At 46.1% G+C, this 20,492-nt stretch overlaps 1 protein-coding gene across 1 annotated transcript in view; it reads right to left on the reverse strand.

Annotated features, from left to right (window-relative positions):
• Positions 1-20,492, reverse strand: part of PDLIM4 (PDZ and LIM domain 4) — a 45,297-nt gene that overhangs the window by 14,681 nt on the left and 10,124 nt on the right. The window contains exons 2-3 of the mRNA XM_009091356.4: positions 16,397-16,548; positions 8,177-8,261 (exon numbers count right to left, since the gene is read on the reverse strand). Coding sequence (XP_009089604.1) covers positions 8,177-8,261; positions 16,397-16,548 — 237 coding nt within the window. The remainder of the gene's footprint in view (positions 1-8,176; positions 8,262-16,396; positions 16,549-20,492) is intronic.

Raw genomic sequence — 20,492 nt, forward strand, 5'->3', positions numbered from 1 at the left:
CTAACCCCTGTCACTCACTCTCTCTCCTCCCCACCCCCCACGCACACTTCTTTTTCTCTCTTTAAAAAATACATCCATTTTTTGGCACCAATATCTAGCCTCATTTGGTTTTAATCTAGTTTTTGGGTATATTTTGAACCTTCAAAGTTCTTTGCGGTTTATACACAGAGACCTAGCTTTCCTCACTTTTCTGGGTTTAAACTGGATTGTAACAAATGTATACCACAGTCTGAAGGAAAGCCTTATCCATCACATCCTTCTCACTACACTCCTTTCACAGCTGTCAGCTCAATATCAAATTAGTTTTTCAGATCTCTCTAAGTAAGAGACCAAACTTTTAAAATCAGATGATCTTTTGGAAAAAAGGCTGCAGACAATGTTCACATGAAACATGACTCAAGGTGGAGCCTGGTGGAGCCCCAGCCCGCCCATATTCCTAGGACAGGTTGTACTGCGCAAGGGCATGTAGTGACAGGACAAGGGGGAATGGCTTCACACTGACAGAGGGCAGGCTTCAATGGGATATTAGGAAGAAATTCTTTCCTGTGAAGGTGGTGAGGCCCTGGCCCAGAGAAGCTGTGGCTGTCCCATCCCTGGAAGTGTTCAAGGCCAGACTGGATGGGGTTTGGAGATACCTGGGATAGGGGGAAGGTGCCCCTGGCCATGGAAGGAGTGTGGAACTGGATGAGCTTTAAGGCCCCTTTCAACCCAAACCATTCTGTGATTCTGTATAGCACAAGGTATAGCACACATTTAACCCAGGGACAAATCTCTCACACTCAAAGAGCAGTAACATTTCTCCTCCTTGGAGCAGCCATGTGGATGGATGGCCATCAGCAAGGCTCCAGTGGATGTTTCCTCCCACAGCTCAAGGGAGAAGCTGCACCCTCATGCAAATTAAAGAGCTCAGGAGAGACTCGAGCTGCAATGCCAGGGCTTTATCCCTTAACCTACCTGGCTCCCCAGCAGTCTCAAAATCCACAGCAATGGAAAAAAGTTACCTAAGACAGTCAAGATAAAATGTTTCAAAATTATATTTAAAAATGCTTAAAATGCATTACTTAAGACAGTCAAGATTAAAATGTGTTTGCATTTATCTTGACTGCACCATGCAGAGAGCACATTTCTAACATAAGTGTGCAAGGGGCATTTACCCAGCAGACAGAGGAGAGCTGTGTATGACTGTCTTGGTAGAAGAGCCTTGAAATTTCCTCCTTTGCCCAGCAGCAGCAAGCTCCTGCCAGGTGACTACCTCACTAGAGCCAGGCTCAACAACAGCCTAAACCCTAGAGAGGACTGTCCTAGATCCCAGTGTTCAGGGTCACCTTCCAAGCTCAGGAATAGGAGGGCATTGCTCACTCCAGGTGTTGGACTGATGCCCCCACCATGCACAGGCTGCTGTTGGATTAACTTTCCAACTGACAGAAAGTAATATCTACTACAGATGGAAAAAAACCTGAAACCATCACAGCAAGTGTCCACCTGCCCTCCTGACTCTCCCCTTTCTCCCAGGGAAGGTGCTGCTGCTCCCATTTCAGTCCACGCTTCCATTGAATTACTTTACTCACCATCTGGTGTTGGGCTTACGGGACAAAGCTGGTGAGCTTAACACTAGCAGACTGATGTCATGTTTTCCAGCTTACTGTCACTCTCCCCTCTCTCAGTTGGGGAACTGTTGCATTTTCAGCTGTTACCATATCACACTTTCTGATTTTCTTCCCATAATCATTATCAGCAGCTAATTGAAACGAAAAGTTTCACTGACAACAAGCTAAGCTTCAGGCTACAAAAATATGCTTAAAACAAAAGGTGCCTACTTCACCAGTGTGGCTTATCTGAACACCTCCTTCAGTAAAAGCCAGGGTAAGGTGCACCAAAAAACACAGCAAAACAACAGAATGATATACTGTTTCATTTTGGAATGTCCCAACCTTTTGCTTTTCCTCATTAATAAAAAAAGATAAATTCAGGTAGATTCAAAAACATGTCTCAGCCTTTCCCAGCCCTCTGTGGCACAAGCTGCTTTAGAGGATGGAAGCAGCTGCTTCAGACTGATCATCCTGAGGGACCACTGTGAGCATCCCTCCAGCAACCCTCTGCACCTGGGGATGGCTCTCTCCACTCAAGTGACCTCCAAGAGCAGTTAATTCCTCTTAAGTGAGATAGAAGGAAAAGTGAAAGGGGATAAGCTGTTTTTCCTGATGGACAAGAACAGAAACACTGAGCTACACCTGTGCTTCCAAACACTTGGCATTTCTAAGTACACAAGCAGCAGTTTCCTTACCTGTGTTAATGCAGTCATCACTGAAACTGATGTTATCAAGTAAAATAACACAGTATATGTCTGTGTTAGCACTTATACAAACAGCATTTTGTTTTGTCCCAAACCAACCCCCATTTCAGTATAATTCCTATGTACCTTCAATGAGAACAAATTATTCAAGTTACTTGGACAGAGGAAAACACTATTTTGAAGTTTCAATTCCCATTTTCCCCTTCCTTTATCCTAATATTGGTTTTACCTTTTTCATATAGCAGGACTATCAAAACTCACTTAAAGATGCTAATTTACCTAAGACACACACAGAGAATTTCACATAAAAGGTTACAGCTTCAAGATATTACAATGGTACTCAGAAAACTCCTTTGCTTTCAAATTATGCAATATTATATCACAGGCAAAAGTAAACACAAGTGCACATGCTATGTGTGTGTAACCTTTTCACCCAGCAAATTAGATTAGTGGGTTTTTGTAGTGTAAAACCCCAATATCTGGGTGTGAAATGTTGCCTGAGCACCCAGAACTCAGGGCTGATGCACCCACAGTGGCTGTCAGCATTCAGCATGTTTCTGCTATTAAATCAGTCCTCAAACAACGAGCTGTGAGTTCCCATGGAAGGGAGGCCGGGTTTGTGCCAGGGCATGAGCTCATCCTTTGTTTTCCCCAAGGCAGACATTTTCCCTCCTTTCTCAGGAGAGTGCTGGTTGGTGCCCTGCTGGCTGGGACTGGGGGTCACAGCAGGAGCTTTCCCAGAAGCAGGCATGGCCCATGCTGCCCCAAGAGCAAGGGAGGAAGGATGGTCAGTCTCTCTGAGAAAGGAAATTCCATCTCTCCAGCCAGGAGGCTTTAACCCCCAGCTCAGAGAACTCAGCATGGCCTATACCAGGCTTTTGCAAAGATGTACATAGAAGTTTCCTGCTTGGCAGCAACCCACAGAGAACTTAAAACAAACACTCCATCTAATTAAAGTTAACTTAAATCTATTACTCAGTTAATAACATAAGGAGACATTCACCCTTAGTAAAAAAAAAAAAAAAAAAAAATATATATATATATATATATATATAATCTAGAAAAAAGTAAACATGAGCATATTTAACACATTTTAAAAGTGTTAAAAATCAGTTCTAAGGGACAGGTTAGCAGCCAACTATCCTCCCTGCTCTACTGTGGGACCCCACTGCTGTCATTGGGTGCCCAGAGCTGGGGCACCAGAGGCTCAGACTGCCCTGAAGCGCACATGTGATTTTATTTATGTAATTAGGAGCAAGCATAATCAGCAGTGATACTATTTGTGAAGTCAGGGCAAGTATGAAAAGCTCCCAGGAATGATGCTGCAGAGCCCATGCTGGGTGCATCCCATGTGCAATGAGAGATGCAGGTCCTCAGCCCTGCAACCAGACACACCTGAGCCCCTCTGACACGAGCAAACAAAGGTGTGTTCACATTTCCACTGGCCTGGCTCACACCCAGCACTGCCTGGATTAGGCTGCTCATACAGTTACAATAGATGCAAGTTTATCCCAATTCCTCCTCTTCATCCCATTCTGGCTGGCATTCTCACATAGCAAGCCATGGGCTTTGCACCTGATTTTAGTCAGAGCAAACAAACAAGTCTCTGTGGACTGAGACCTGGGTGTCAAGAACAGAGTAACACATAGGAAAAGCAATTTGTAAGTGATGAGCAGAAACAACCTTCTCATTGTTCCTGCGCAGCTCCCCTGGTGCTGTGGCTCTTCACTGCCCAGAGCTCACCCTCAGTCAGGTGGTGAGGCTGGGAAAGCCATTGCTCAGGACACAGCACAAGAGAGGACCAAGAGTGATGACACACCTCTCTCATCCATCCCCTGAGAGTGACATGGGGCTGCTCTGCTAGCTCAGCAGCACCAGGACACCATTCCCCAGGGATAACTGTGGGAAGTGCCTCTGCCTGTCTGCACGGCCAGAAGAAACCCAGCCTTTCACCCCATGTTCCTATTTCAGCCAAGCATCCAGGTTTGGGAGGACTTGCATCCTATTCCAGCTCTGGCTACGTGATGCCAATTTAATTTCTGCTGCAATTATTCTCCTACCCACACACTTGATCTATTGTCAGTCAGCACTGACAGGGTGCCCAAAGCCCATGTTCCAGCCCCCCTGGGTCAGAGAGCTGCCAATTCTGGCAGTTTGGGAATGAACAACAAGACAAACACCCTCTCTTTTTATTAGCACTGCATGGCAGTATTTTAACTAGCAAGCTCATGCTACAGGAAGCCAATAACAGTGGGATCTCCAGAGACTGATGGATGGGTGCTCCCACTCCCCCTGTCTGCTGGGGAGGAGGGGCTGGGACCAGTACCCACAAGGACACCAACACCATGCCAAGAGAGACTGGGGATCCCAACACATCAGCAAGGATGTCATGTCTGCGTGATGGAATCTGGAACTGCTGGCTGGAAAGCTCTGAGCTGTCCCCAGCATCCCTGTAGGTCCCACCCATTCCTGGGTCCAACAGACAGGCAGCCCTTCTTTAGGTTGCAAGTCTGAATATCACTGCATTTGTGGCCTCCTCTGTAGGTTCTTCCTGTTAAGGACAGACTCATCTAGCAAATCCAACTGATAACCAAAGTCTGCTTTAAAAAAAATTAAGTTATTTTTCCAGAAAGTTACTCACTCATCCTGTTCAGTGTTGTTCCTGCTAACCGTGAAAAAGCAGCTCTCCAGTTCCAGCTTCTTCAGTTTGAGGGTAGCTATTCCCCACAGCCATGGCAATAATCAAAGTTTTAATAAGGAGGATTGATCACATTCTTGGACTCTTAGTAGAGGTTTACCAGAAAGCTCAACTGAGAAACCACAACAGATTTAGAAAAAGGGGAGAGGAAAACTCACCAACTACTCTACACCTTCCATGTTCTCTTGCACAGAAGGTAACTACAAATTTCACTGCCTTCAAGACAAAGATTACACCTAAGAACCTAAATTGTAATAACAGAAATACAGATTTTCCTACAAATCATTCAGACTGAGGCATTCTGCTTATGCTCACATGTTTTAGGCAAGAATTACTGTAGTCGTAAGTCAAGATTTTCAACAGATCTTTGTCCAGTATGATGAAAAAGCATACAGAGTAAAACCTGGAGGAAGAAAGGATATGTGCTCACCATTACTGCAAAGGCCACTTGGGGTAAAACTCTCAAAACCTTTTTCAGGGACAAACCCCCAACCTCTTTTTGTGATCTGAGGGCAGAATTCCAGCAGAAAATTTTCCCGGTGTTTCAAAGCAGATTGCTTTTTTCCAGATGCAAGGAAGTGCACCTAAAGGTTGCACATATTGAGCCAAGTTATTACTTTACAGGGAGATTTTTCCTTCTCACAATCTAGTATGTGCCTTTGCCGAGGGGCTGAATGGACACAGCACAGGACAGCACTGGGTCACCTGCAGCAAAGATTGGCTCTCTTTGGGTGCTGATGGTCACCCTCAGCCTCACACAGGTCAGAGGACATCAGTGATAAAACCTGGGTTAGCACAGCTGCTGCCATGTGCTCCAGGCTGTCAGCATGAACCACACTGGAGGCACAGGCAGTTTGGGGAGAAGAGTCAACAAAAACATCTTTGGTGCAAGCACAGCCACCGGGAGGTGTGTGTGGAACCATCTTCACCTCCTCTCTGAGAAACCCAAAAAGCCACTAAGGAAAACAACACATGGATACAGGCACAAAAAAAAAAAAAAAAAAAAAAAAAAAAAAGAGCAAGGGCAGGAATCTGCTGCCTGTACTTGTGTACCCTTGTTCACACACCTCTCTTGGTGCCCTACCACAAACACAACTGCCTTACACACCTTCTCCCCAGATTTACATATTTTCAGGATTCAGAATAGTTCATCCACACCCCCTTCATTATAGTCTATAAAACTGTCTAATTTTTAAAAAGATCCATATGTAACATATATTAATAGTCAGATTCAAATCCAATCTGCATTAAACCTCAGGAAGTTGTATCTGGCAGTGGAACTGCTGCACATTTGTTCCTCATTTAATATTATTCATAGGTAAAGTCTAGTAAGAAAAAATATCTGTCAGAAAAGATGGCTGTAATTGATAAATGAAGCAAATATGGCCAGAATGCAAGGCCCAAGCTCACACATCAGCCTGCGCTGTGAGTCAGGGCAGGAAAGACAAACAGCCCCACGTGTTGCTGATGTGTGGTACTGAGGCAGCTCTGCCATTGCTGCTGTTGTGCTGTGCCTCTGCCTGCTGTCCTGGGCAGAAATGCAGAATATCTGCAAATTCCACATCGCTGGAATGGCCAACAGTCCCAACAGCCTCATACTCTGGTCCATTTCTCATGGGGTTTGGAGGATCTCAGCCTTGTCCTGAGCCCTTGGTGTGCCCTCTGCTACCCACCCCCATGTATCCCAGTACATGGGGAGTACTTTCTCCCCATTCCTCACTGAAGGAGACTACATTCATTGTAGTCTCATCATCCCCTCTCTTCCACCCTTGCAGCTCTTGTAATCCTTCTGAACTGAGCCAAGGGAGGGCTGAGGGGGCACCCTGGAGCCCTCATCAGCACACTCTAAAAGCCTCTCTGGAAAGGAGCAGTAGAGCTAAACCAGCAGACCCTGCACACAGGCATTTTGTAAGGGCTGGAGAAAAAGCATGGAAAAGCATATGACATAAACTACGTCTGTGGAGGAGACGACCATCTGAGCAATATTTGAACACTCAGCATCAGCCAAAGGGAGCTCACTTGCTTTGGGGGCAAGCACAGGGGATTCTGTCAGCCTGAACTGACATACTTTGATATTCTGAAGGCTCTGGGCAGCCCCAGGGCCTCTACCCTGCCCTGGGAGGGGTGGCCAACCTACAGCAGTGAGAAGCCTCAGCAGGCTCCAGCCCTGCCATCCATGACCTTGGGTGCCCTGGGAAGGCTGGCAACATGTGCACCAGCTCAGCACACATTCAAGGGGGAGCCAGACAGCAGGAGCTGCCCTCTGCCCATCTATCCTCCTGGTCTCCTCCTTGTTCCCCAGATAACTCCACAACATGGACCAGCACATGCAAAAATTGACAATTCAATACCTTATAAGCAGAGAGGGAGAAGAGAACCCCCAATTCTCTTTCCATCAAGAAGCCAAACGAGAATGAGAGTCACCTCTGACCTTGCTAACAAGCCATCAGAAACCTGGCTGATGCAGAAGATGGGGTAGTAAGGCAGGGCAGGATACAGGCAGAAGGCTCCAGGGGACAGAGCTGAGGACAGAGGGAAGAGAGAAGCTGCAAAACAGAGAGAAGGAGTGAGAGAGAAAAAAAAACCAAAACAACCCACAAAGGAAAAAGATGAGAACATTACAGAAAGAAAAAAAAAAAAAAAAAAAGAAATCCACCATCATGGGAGGTGAATCACTGTCACGGGATTGGGAGGGTACAGCAGATTTTGGAAACAGCCAAGGCAGAGGCACACCAGCTGAGGCAGATGCAGACAGAGCCTGGGTGTGCTGTACCCCAGGAAGGGCAGGCACTGGACAGTCAGAGGACTCCCAAGAGCTCCATCCAAAATCACACTAACTCTGAGCTTGGTCACAGCCTCACAGGGGTCAGTGCTGGATGTCACCCTCCATGTGCTGCCCAGCCATCCTGTGTCCCCAGCAGGCTGATCCAGCAAACCCTGGCCTGGCTGGAAGGCAACGACACAGATGGGATTGTGCCAGATCTGCTCAGGATCTGGCTCACCATGGGAACCAGCCCAAGAAAAGCACAGATAGACCTGCAGAGAACTTTAAAACCACACATGGAAAGTCCTTCACTTCTGGAAGGAGCACAGGCAGGGCACAGGGCTTTCCAGAGACATGGATTCCTCTCCTCAAAAGCAAGCTGGGAGAGCAGCAGAGTGGGGCAGAGCTGCAGCTGCTATACCTGTGGGTCTGGCTCGATGTTGATCCGGTATGCTTGAGCCTTGCCATCTTCCAGGACGGGGGGGGACCAGGTCTTCCCTTCAGATCTGCAACAGGAAATTAAGTAAACTGTACTTAAATTGCTTTTAAGAAAGCCCAAACCAAAGTGCTCCCACCCAAACAAACAAAACCCACAAAAATCCCAAAGAAAGAAACAAGCTCATTAAACAAAACAAAAAAGCAATTAAACAAATTTTTAAAAAAGCCAAAACAAACAAGCCAAAAAAAAAAAAAAAGAAAAAGCCAAATATATATATAGCATTTATTAATTCCCTAGCAGGTTTATAATATATTTGCATTTGTCCAAAATTATCCTCAGAGACATCAGTGATAAACAGAGAAGATGACAGTTTCATCCCATTAAAACCATGAAGCTCAAAACCATATTTGAACTACAAGGTTCTGTCTTAGTTTGAAGTTAAAGAGACAAACTTCAAGACATCAGAATACAGGCTCTTGGTGGCTCCTGTTTTGCAGATTCCTGGCTTTGCCCCTTTATTCTGGCCCTGAATCCAGAAAGTATTCTGATTACACATGTGTATAGATTTATGTATACATACATACATACATGCAATCCCTGGCAGGCCTGTGTACCAGACCACATCAGGAATTCTATAAACACCTTTCAGGGAGAAGGCTTTCACCAGCCTGTATGAATCATCCTGACCCTTTCAACAGCTGCCAGATAGAAAAAGCCCTAAAAATACAGTTTCCATTCCCAAATGCATCTTCAGTCCTGCCAAGGCAGAGCAGAATACTGTCACTGTCCAAAGATTTTCCATGTGCCTGATCATTTTTTCCCCACAAAGGCATCTGGGGACACGGCTGGAATGTGATCTCCAGCACTTAGGGTATGAGGGAGTGACAGGGGCCTGGGCAAGGTCCAGCAGGTACATCCACAGACTCCTCAGGATGCAAGAAGGTTAAGGTGGAAGATGGAAACTCGAGTAAGTTCAAGATAAAGCTTTCAACATGCAAACTATTCTGTTTATCATCACACTCTGTATATGCACCACTTCACAAAAATATGGGCTGTTCCATGGGCACAGATGCATCCAACCATCCTTTGTGGACTCTCACCCCTGCTACATACCACATTCACTCTCAGTTAAATTATCTGCAGAGTCCAAGCTTGAAAAATAAGGAGCATGATTTTAACCCAGGAATTCTCAAGGAGATTTTTACCTTTGGTATTTTGCAGCTACACAAGTCATCATACACAAAGCTGCCTTTACAAATCTAGGGTCTGACCCAAAACCTACTAAATGCAGGGACTCCCACTGACTCAAACACACTTTTGATCTAGCCCCTGAGGATTTCAGCTTTTTTTCCTCACTACTGCCATTACAGCTTTTTCAACACGGAGTGATTACTCTCATAGCTAGGTATCTTGTTCTGGTAATTTATCTTTACTGTTACTATTTGATTTTAGGCTGGGACAATCCACTCATAAATTGGTCTGTCCAAGTGGGACAATGGAAACAGTCCATCCCAGGAACATCAGCATTCCTATCAACCCCAGCTTGCTTCTTGCTATGATCTGGTGCTGTGTACATTGCTTCCACATTGAAAATCAAATCTGGAGGCCCAGAACAATGAAATGCCTAATTACATTGGCAGGGATCACCACTATTATTTCTGTGCTTTCCCCTGCACTGAGCTAGCCCAAGGAGAGCTTGCAGTGCCCCAAGGAGGGTCCATGATGACTTCCCCCCACTCAGCTCTCGAGCCCACATGCCAAACACAGCTTAAAGCATCCCCAAAGACTTCAATGTGCCAGTAAATAAGAACACAGCTTCAGCAAGTGATTCTGATTGCAGCAGATAAGAGCAATAGCAGTAAATTCATTCTGTGTGAAGGTATGGCATTCAGTCACCAGCACTGCCAGTTCTCCACACCCCTGACAGAGATCACACTGTCTGAGCAGAAAGCAGATAAACCTGTGCTCTCCAAAAGGCATCATGGGTATATTTACACTTAATGACAGACATGGACAGACTTCAGTTTACATGGAGAAGGCCATTCATGGTTAATGCTTTAATGATTAAACTCAAGGTTTCACTATCAGTTCTGCAGAGTAACAAGGAGTTCTTGGTATAACTGAGACCAACTCTGACAGCAACAGTCTGAACAAAGCCAGGCTCACATCAGCTCCAGCTAGCATTTATGCTTACACAGGGAAACCCCCTCTTTTCCCTGGGAACAGCAAAATATCATGTAATCTGAAATAATCCAAAATAATTAAGAGATTACTCTGCCTGAGAGAACAATGCTATAGGCAGCTACTGTAGGAGGAGCTGATGCTTGGAGCTCACACCCCAACCCCAGCTCCAGGAACATCCCATGCCCACTTCCCCAGCAGGACCAGCAACAGAGGGGTCCTCTGTACCCCCAGAACAAGCCCCAGAGCAGTGGGGACTCAGAAGCCAGCAGAGTCACCCTGAACCCCCCACCAGGAGCAGGTTCACCCTACCAACAGTCAGAGTTTTGTGTTTAGGCAACAGCAAAATCCCAACACATTTCTCATACGTCACAGGCAAGAGATCAGGCATCACTCAAATGTTCCGAATTGTTTAATTTACAGCTCAAGGACAGGAAAAGTGTTCTCAGATGTGCTATAGGGGATTAAAGTCAGTTATGTGGAAATCATTACCCTGCACTCACACCACTCTGCTCTCTTAATGGCATCCAGGACAATCCTAAGAAAAATAACTTGACCTAGGTTTGTGCAAGGCCTTCCACACACGGCTTCATAGGAAATGGACCCATAAAAAGGACATCACTAAAAAAAACTAAAGTTGCAGACACCTTTTATCCCACCATTTGCTTTCTAAAAGTCTCAGTCATTCTCAAAAGATTACTTGCATATGCTCACATATTTTACCAGAATGTTTTTTCACCTGGTAGATATCTGCAAGTCTCACTCTCAAGTTTGTCAAGCTGCTTTTAAGTTGCAAGAATTCCTGTGTCTTACCAAATTTCTTATTTCTCCATCCCCTAAAAACTAACATTTATCACTTGGGGAAGTGCCAGCCTGGATCCAGGTCACTGCTGTCACCATGCAGCTACAAACCACCAGAATAATCACATTGCTTTATTTCACCCCCTTTCTTTGGGGGGGTGACTCCAGGTTCCTGCCAATCTCCTGACTGCTCTTCACCTCCCACCGTGGCACATCACTATGCTCACAGCTGATTGTTATCACTGATATGGCCATCAGCCTTCTAGAAGCTGAGCTTGGTCTAGAAGCAGCTATAGCAGATGCTTCAAACTTCCCAGGCTTATGAACCTCCCCCCAATAACTGTGGGATGTTGGATCCATCCTCTGCAGGGCAGCTGAGCAGCACAGGAGCTGTGCTCTGCTGAGCACCCCAAAGGACACAGCTCATTCAGTCAATGGGAAGAAGCTGCAGGATTTCTCCTCCTTCATTCCTCTCAGCTGAAACCATTGTGTATTGCTCTGGAAAGCTGCCGGGTTTCCTCTCTATTACTCTTCAAGGAGCTCCAGAGGGGAAGCTGTGATTCACTTTTTCAGTTGTACTTTTACTGGAAACTTGAGAACATACATTGTCATCCTTCCCATCTTCCAGCAGCTTGCCTGCGCTGCTTACAGCTAACAGACCCCAATAAAATCCCCAGGAACTGGGGGAGATGGGAGAAACATCAGCTATGTGAGGTTCCAGGTACTTCTGGGGCTACATGTCTAGCAGATTCATTACTGGGCTTTCTTACACAGAAACTTTCAGAGAAACTCCCTCTCTTTACATAGAGCAGGAATAGACAGAGAATTTTCTTAGTCAATTCTCCAAGCAGACTCAGCAGCAGCATACATGCCAAACCAAGGGGGAAGAAACTGCTTCCAGGACTTAGTTTAGATAGAAGGAATCAAAGCTGAACCTTTGAGGATTTATTCTTTGACAGCACAGTCAGGAAATAAATTCAACTCAAGCACCCTGGGGCTCTTGGCTGCACCTGGGGCCAGGCAGATGCTCCCAGTTGCCCAGCACCCATCTGGCCCTGTGCACAACAGCCCCAACCAACAGGAATGGCTGGAATTGGATTGGACTGGAAATCATAAAAGTGTTAAAAGTTGAAAAAGCCTCTCAGACCATCAAGCCCCAGTGCTACCCCAGCACTGCCAAGCCCACCACTAAACCATGTCCCCAGTGCCACATCCACATGTCTTTAAATCCCTCCAGGGATATGAAGTCCCTGGGCTTGAAAACCCTTTCAGCAAAGAAATTTTCCCTAACAGCCAATTGAAACCTCCCCTGGCACAACACACTAACACACTTCTTGCCTCTTAAGGAATTTGTTGTGTAACTTGGAAGCAACTTCACAGTGAGTAAAAAGAACAAGTTTTATACCAGGTGTTTGTGAGTAATAGTTCATGGGGCTGCTCAACACCCCGGATCTTTCTCCAGCCAGCTGCCACATAACTGGCCTGATCCTTCCTGCACTAAGACAGGCAAAGTATATCTCATGCTACCTTGGCTGGAGAGTCAACAGCTGGGAAGATGATGATGGAACAGCTGCCTAATTTATCACCAGAACAGCCTGAACCATCCTGCTGAATCTTAATCAGCACCATCACTGCCTTCCCCTCAGCCTCACTATGCCCATGTGAACTCCTGGCCTCCCATTCTGGAGCCATTAACCACAGCCTGAACATCAAGCCCTTATTCCAGGAGTGCCCACACCAAGTAATTCCTCACATCTTACATCAGTGCCCACATAGGCATCAGTTACATAAATCAACTCCTTTCATAAACCAATGAGGATTTTCAACCACTTTGTTTCAGAACAGCAAGGCCACTGTGCTGCTTTGCCTTTCACTGCCTCACTGCCCAAAGAGAGAATTGCACATGCTGGGGAAAAGCAGAATCCAAAAAATCCAGGGACAAAACACCCACTAATTTCAGGGAGGTCAGGGGTCTGGCCAAGAAAGGAGGTAGAAAATGGAGGGTATGAAGAAGGAAATAAAACCCCCTCAAGAGATTTGTCCTTGATAAAGGACAAAGAGATTTGAAGAAAAGGAAATATCCGCTAGTCCAGCCTGAGAGTAGGGGCAGCTTCACAGACACCAACACTGACTGTGGGCTCCAGGGGCACAGGAGAGCCATGGAGCCCAACATGCTTAAAAACCTGTGACATCTCCTTGCCAGCAGTTTTCCCAACATGGGCACAGGGCCAGTTTCTACAGGAAAGCTGCAGTACAAGCCTTCATCCTCCCTGGCAGATGACAAAAGGTTCAGAAAAAGCTGTGGGGCTCGCCCTGGCCCTCTGGCACAGATGGGCAGGTCTGGACAGTGCTGCCAAGGGTTTCCTGGCAGTCTGTGTCAGCAGGAACAAGGATGCCATGAGGTCTCCCATCCCACACCCAAGGTACTTTCAAGCAGTGATTTCAGCAAAACACAGCTCCAACCCCATTTTATGGCTGCCTTTATTTCATGCATGATACTTGGTCTTGGTCAGGCCACTCAGTAACTCCCCTTTCTTGTTTTCCCCACATTCTGACTTTCCTACTGAAGTTCCTAGTCTAAGGGCATTTACTGACCAGAGTCTGAAAACAAAACCCATCTTGTTCTCTAGCTCAGTAACACATAATGTCAAGGGTTGATGGAGAAAGGGCATGGGATGAAGCAGTCCAAAGGGCACCAGGGGGATGGAAGCACTGCACAGCTCCCTGCCCTCCCCTTCACACTCATGCATGGCTGGAGGAAGCCTGCTTTGACAAAACAGTTCTTCACTAAAGACATGCAACAAACAGGCTTCTTATTTCAAATGTATTTCAGACAAACACATTTAAAAATAAATCTTTTGTGTTGGCTTGCAAACTGTATTGTGTTGAAGGCAGTGTACAGAAAAGATGTTGCTTGAAGAGCAACCTCTGCCCAAAGGAAAAGATATTAACCCACACCACCACAGGCAAGGCTTTCTTGAAGTTCAGCCTCAGAGCAGGGTCCAGGGTGTTGATCCACAGCTGTGACAAACAGCAGTAGCTGGACATGCACACAAACCAACAAAACTCCTCATTATTGCCCCAGGACAAGGCTCCCTGAGCAGGACCAGGTCACCGCATGTTCTAGGAGGCAGATCCTGGAGCAGGGATCCACTCACACCTAGGAGGGAATGCCAGATGTGCTTCCAGCAATGACCAACAGCTGGGCAACAGGATCCAACAGGTCACTTGGGAGACTGGAGAGAAATCCAAGAACCAAGTCACTGTGCACCCGCTTTGGGCCAAACTAAAAATAGATCTAATAGCTCATCACTGGAGCTGCTGTCCCTACTGCATAAAAAACCAAACTACTCAGTTTTTCCTGTCAAGAGAAATGCCACTCTCATGGACATCTCTGGGCACAGGGAAGCTGAGTTCTGCCCTTGGAGAAGCCACCAAACAGTGTGATCTCCAAGAGGAGCTACCCCAAGCTGAACAGCTTTACACTTCAGCATCTGTTCCTGCCTTGCAGAGCCCTGAGCATTTATTTTTGCCTATGAGATACAAAAGTCTTTAAAATCTTGTGTTTATGAAGACTTTAAGGCCTGACAAAACCATTGCAATCCTACTGCTTAGCAAAGGCCAACCATGTCACCCACAAACATACACCACTGAAAGGCTGTGGGCCACCAACAGCAACATCTCTCTTAGAAAACTCACCTTCTCTGGACACACCACAAGGTCTCACTGCTAAAATTATCCACACCTTGCTAGGTACAGTTGGGAAACACAACCTGAAGCCACAGACCCTCCACACAGCATCTTGCAGGTCACCCTGAGGTCATGAATGACCATGGAAAGGGAAACCAAGCAGGCAGATCACCCCTAACCTCAGCAAGGCACACACCGACACTGCTCTGAGACCTCTGTGACCACAAGGTGGGAATTCAGTCCATCAATTCACACAGCAGAAACCCTCATCCATGAGAATAAACACTGCCATGTTGCAAGTGAAAGCTGCTTTCAGCAAAACCTGGTTCTAACTCCCAGTGAAGCTGCTCTGCTGCCAGACCACCCCAGCAGCTGGTGGCTCACCAGAACCTCCTGTCACTACAAGGATTTTCTCCTCTTCCAAAGAGAACTCCAGTAGCCTGCAGGCAGTCAGGAAGGAAATCTTGGTCCTGCCCCGGGCACAGGTCCTCTTGGGGGTAGAAAATCACCTGTCTCCCTAAAACTGCTCCAGCTGGAAAGCAGAACAACTGCCCTCCTTGGCTATGGGAAACTCCACCTGCGTGAAGGGGTTTTGCTTGTTTTTCTTATCTTCTTTCTTTTGTAATACTAAAGCCACATCATCTGTACCCCATGAGCTGAGCTCAGGGGACTTTGCTTTAGCCAGGCAGCTCAGAGATGCCTGTCTGAGGAACCAGGAGGAATCACTGAGGGTTTGCTCCATTTATGGCAGCGCTCCTTCCCCACTGCCCAGGCATCCAGTCAGAGCTACATGGTTTTCCAAGAAAAGTATAAACAGTAAATGATAGCTCTTTATATCAGGAAATGCCTCTTTAATCTGAAGTGGGAAACTATATTAACTTATTTTAACTTATGCCAGATACTATTAGCCTTTTGTGAACCTTATAAGGAGTGTTCATTTTGCTTGGGTAATTTGTGATTTTGCTATAAAATTAATTCCAATAGAAATGAAAAAAAAAAAAAAAGAAAACTAAACTAACCAGACAAAAACCCCACAACACACACACAAAACACCCCAACTAAAAAAAAAAAGAAAAAAACAAAAAAAACCCAATATCAAACTCATGCCTTCATTTTGCTTTGAAATGCCCTAAAAAGCAAATCTGGCAGGACCTTCAAATGCTTTTTTTATTGAACAGATATTTAAAATGATGGGTGGATGTTAACAAAGTGGAAGGGTTTGTCCAAAGGACATTTTGATTCCCATGCTACTCTTGCTTGAGTTGACACAACCACCAAGACAACTCAGGCCACAGCCTGGACAAGCCTTACAAGGTACAACCGATAATCCACACATAAAAATGAACTGAACCCACTTTTTCTACCAGTAAACCATTAAAAATCATTTTGTTTTACTGTTTTGAAAACACAGGACAATTACCCAGGCCATGGGGATGCTCCAAGAACCCAACCTGAGAACTCATCTGCTCCAGGGCCAGCCAAAAGCCCTCTGAGCAAAACTGACACAAGAGCACATCAGAGAGAACCAACCTGTTCACAGAGAGCAGCAGCTGGTCCACACATGCTTTGATCTTGTTTTGAGCTTCTAGATGTGTCATGTTGTCCGTGTTCTCTCCGTTAATTGCCAGAATAATGTCTCCTGGGCACAAGTCTGCCATGGCTGCTTTACTGCCAGGGTTAATCTGGGAAAAAAACAAAAAGGGGGGTTACTTAAAAGAATGCTAGGATTTTTTTTAAAAGAAGTCCAGTTTCTTGGAATAAGATGCAGGTAAAGAGAACAGTTATTTATGGAGATTATGTGTTGTCTCTACACCATTGTCACACACCTGAGGATGGATGTCAGAGCTCTCAGGTCTCCAAGGGTCATCCCCTACAACAACACTCTCTGAAATAAGGAATTTCAGTCAACTCCAGCCACTGTGTGACCAGGTCCCATCTTCAAATTCGTCTCTTGCTTGAAATAAATGTAATACACTCTTTCCAGAGAGATGTTTCACACTCCTTTGGCTTGCAGACCTTTCATGATGCTGCAAGAGTCTGTCCCTAAGCAGCACAAGAAACCCTCCTCTGGTTAACCACCATCCCCCTGACTGGGGGAGAGGTCACATTTCACATCACTTCTTCTGGACTGACATCCAAATGACTTGTCTCTTTCTAGCCCTACGCAGTCACCAACCCCAGAGGGATTTAGCAGATATGGCACCTGGGAACATGGTTTAGTGGTAGCCTTGGCAGTGGTGAGGTAACAGCTGGAACTGAGGAGTCTTTAAGATCATTTCCATCCTAAATGATTCCATGATTTTATTCTATAAATATCACACAGCTCTTTAAGCCTCCACAATTCTTTCCTTCTGGTTTTGTCAGAGTGCCAGAACCTTATAAAACTTCTAACTTCTTTCCTGAGGAACTAATGACAGGTCCAGGTACAGTTTGTGGTCAGCAACAAGACCAATCCTATAGCCCATAAAAGAGGTTCTTGAGAAATTACCATTTAATTTACATCATCCTAAATGTGGTTTTAATTTTACCGTAATACAGAATGACGCAAGGCATATTCAGAACAGGTAAACATGTCTGGCTAAACTCTATGCTATGTGCTTTCACTCTAATTTCCTCCTCAGTTTATTCACAGCATCTGCTAACCAAACACTTTTTATCAACTGAGAAGTTACGGCAAGCCTGACTGTTGGTTTTTCATGTGTCACTGCACTAAAGCAAGTTGGTGCTTTGATTCTGTTTACTCTTGATTTACACAGATGGAATTCCCTGTCTTAGGTGGTGGGTCTCTGCCCCATGCTCATTGAGAAATCCAGACAGCAGGAGCACTGCTGTACCCATCACCTCCCCTTGGCTTACAGCAGTGCATGACAGCAACCAGGCAGACCAGGTGCAGTTTTTCAGGCAGTAAGACCCAGTGGGGTAGTTCCCCAGTGCCCAGAAGCCCCCCAACCACAGGCCATCATTAAGCAGGTGGTTTTTTTAGAAAGGGGGCATGCACATGCACATCCCAGCTTTCATACAATCCTACAATGGTCTGTAGGATTAAAGATCATCTTGTTCCAACACAGTAGCACATTCCACCCAGGTTGCTCCAAGCCCCATCCAACCTGACCTTCAACACTTCCAGGGACAATTTGTTCTATTTTTGTAGGGAATAAGAAGAGGATTTAGTCATACCATAACAGCCCCTGTGGATTGCACTAGAGCTATCCCTGGTGAGAAGCAGACAGCCCCTGTGTAACACAGGCCTGCTGCACAGCTCCCTGCAGGACCACAGCTCCTGGCACTGCTGAAACATGAACCTGAAGGTGTTTGAGAGGCTCCAAACCACTTCTGACAGTTAAGTAGAACTGGCAGCCCAAGTTTCAGCTTTTGTTGTATTGTCAGAATAAATCAGTATTTGCCATTTGCTCTTCAATAGTTTCAGCTGGGCTGCTTGGCTCCAACAAACCCGCCCGGACCAACTGCTCAGGGGCTGCCCTGTGACTCAGCTCAGAGCAAACAACAGGAGATGGCTTTCAGCTCCACACACATTAGCTCTGACACAGGACATTTCAAGCCAGGACAGGATTACTTTTCCCCTGGCATTGTTAGGGGATTTTTGACCCCTGTATCAATTCACAGGGCATTTGGCTCCTTTTACAGCCACAGTAGCTGCCAGACTCATCAGAAAGTCAACCTAAAGCTCAACCAGCAATTCCAAGGAAGCACCTCCATGCTCTTGCCTGCTGTTATCTGCTTCCCTCAGTGTTCATCCCTCAGCCCTGGCTGCCAGCAGGCTTTTAGACTAACAGACCCTCCAGCTTGACTCAGGACAGCTGTATTTTGTTCTTGTCTATTCAGTGCTGTCTAGATGTCTGATGGATTTTTTCCCCCTGAACTGATCTTAACCATGTTGTAGCTTCCTTGAAGAATAAGCTGTTCACAAATGGGACTTTTAGCTGTTTCCTAATTTAAGCTTCTGCTTTATTTCAAATTATTTTGGCAGTATTTTCATATTAGCATTTTATACTAGCTGTGGAGATGACCGAGGGCTTGAAATGGAGCTGCATTCCAAGAATTCATCTGAGATACAGCATCGGTGTCTCAACAGCTTGGGAATCATTACTGTAATGTCTGTCAGGCCCAAAGTTTGTATTTTAGTGAATAATATTTAAACTACTGTAGACTAAGTTCTCCTGACCCACAGCTGTGCAGAGCCATTGACACCAAACACTCCACAGAAAGCCTGACAAGTCTGGTTATGGGTCAGTGCTGTGCCTGAATCCTAGAGCAGGGGTTCTACCTGCTTTGGACATGGCTTAGTGGTGACCTCAGCAATGCTGCGTTAACAGCTGGACTTGATGGTCTTAATCTCTTCCCACCCAGGCATTCTGTGATTGCATGACATTAGAGCCTGGCAGTGCACAGAGGTGTTGGATGGAGCTTGTATGATGTCAAGGAAACATACAAGAATCAGAGTAATCAGATTATGAAGTTAAAACACTGCAAAGAAAACCTGCACCAAGTCACTGCAGCCTTGTGCTCTTCAAAGGGGCCTCCAAAGGAGTTGATGCTTGAGAACAGGAGAGGATTAAGAAAAACAGTGGTAAGATTTTATTTGAAGTTCTCCATCTGTGCCAAAACCAAACCACTTCAAAAATCAATACTGAATGAGCACAGACCAAGCCCAGACCAATGGATACATAACTCAGGGTGGTGTGAGCTATCCAGTCACCACAGGCAGCAGAGAGTGCCCTAAAGCCAAGTCCCAGCTCATGCACCAGTGCCTAATGTGGGTTATGTGCCAGGGCACCTGCTGCACCCTGCGTGTGCCACACCTCATCTTGCTTGGGCTAGGTGCCTGCCAGGATTTGGGCTGCTGGTGTTCTTTTCTGCAGTGAAGAGCTTGGGCAGGGCAGTCACACACCAGCAAGGAGCCAGCCCAGGCCCTCACACCCTGCTAAGCCCCAGGGCAGCAGGGCCACACCAAGTGTTGGTGTTTCAGGTGGGGAATTCTGTGGGTCAATGGGGCGGTCTAAGCCCCCATGCCATCAGCAGCTCAGTGTGGTCCTGCTCCCTGTGAGGCCACAGAGCTCCCAAAGACCCCTGCTTGTGCCATGAGGTGACAGCAACCTCAATATACCTTCAGAGCAGTCCAGGGTACAGCACCAAGAGCCAAAACCACAGCAAACACCACGACTTTAAAGAAACATAAGTATTTATACTACAATTGCCTTAAAGGTTTTTTATTTTTCAATCAGACAAGACTCCTGCCTCCTGTGGAAGCTCTGAGCTCCCAAAGACTTCATGAAACACTGAGGTGAACCCCCAGCCATCAGCTAACTCACACCTGGTTATTGCCGTCTTGCATGCAAAAGTATTTTCCCAACAACATAAATCCAAAGCCAACTAATGGAGACTTGGGGTGAAGTTGCCCAACACAGACAAGCCAGTCCTGCAGAAAGGGGAGAGGACCATCTCTCTGTATCTTCCTGCTCCAGCCTCTGCCTTTGTGCCATCCCTGGTGCTCAGCAGGTTCTGAGGCACAGCCTGGGATGCAATCCAGAAGAGCTGAATGTTTTATGGAATCACAGAATGGTTTGGGTTGGAAGGGACCCTAAAGATCGTCTGGCTCCAACACCCT

Source organism: Serinus canaria, chromosome 13, assembly GCF_022539315.1.
Source record: "Serinus canaria isolate serCan28SL12 chromosome 13, serCan2020, whole genome shotgun sequence".
Taxonomy (NCBI): domain Eukaryota; kingdom Metazoa; phylum Chordata; class Aves; order Passeriformes; family Fringillidae; genus Serinus; species Serinus canaria.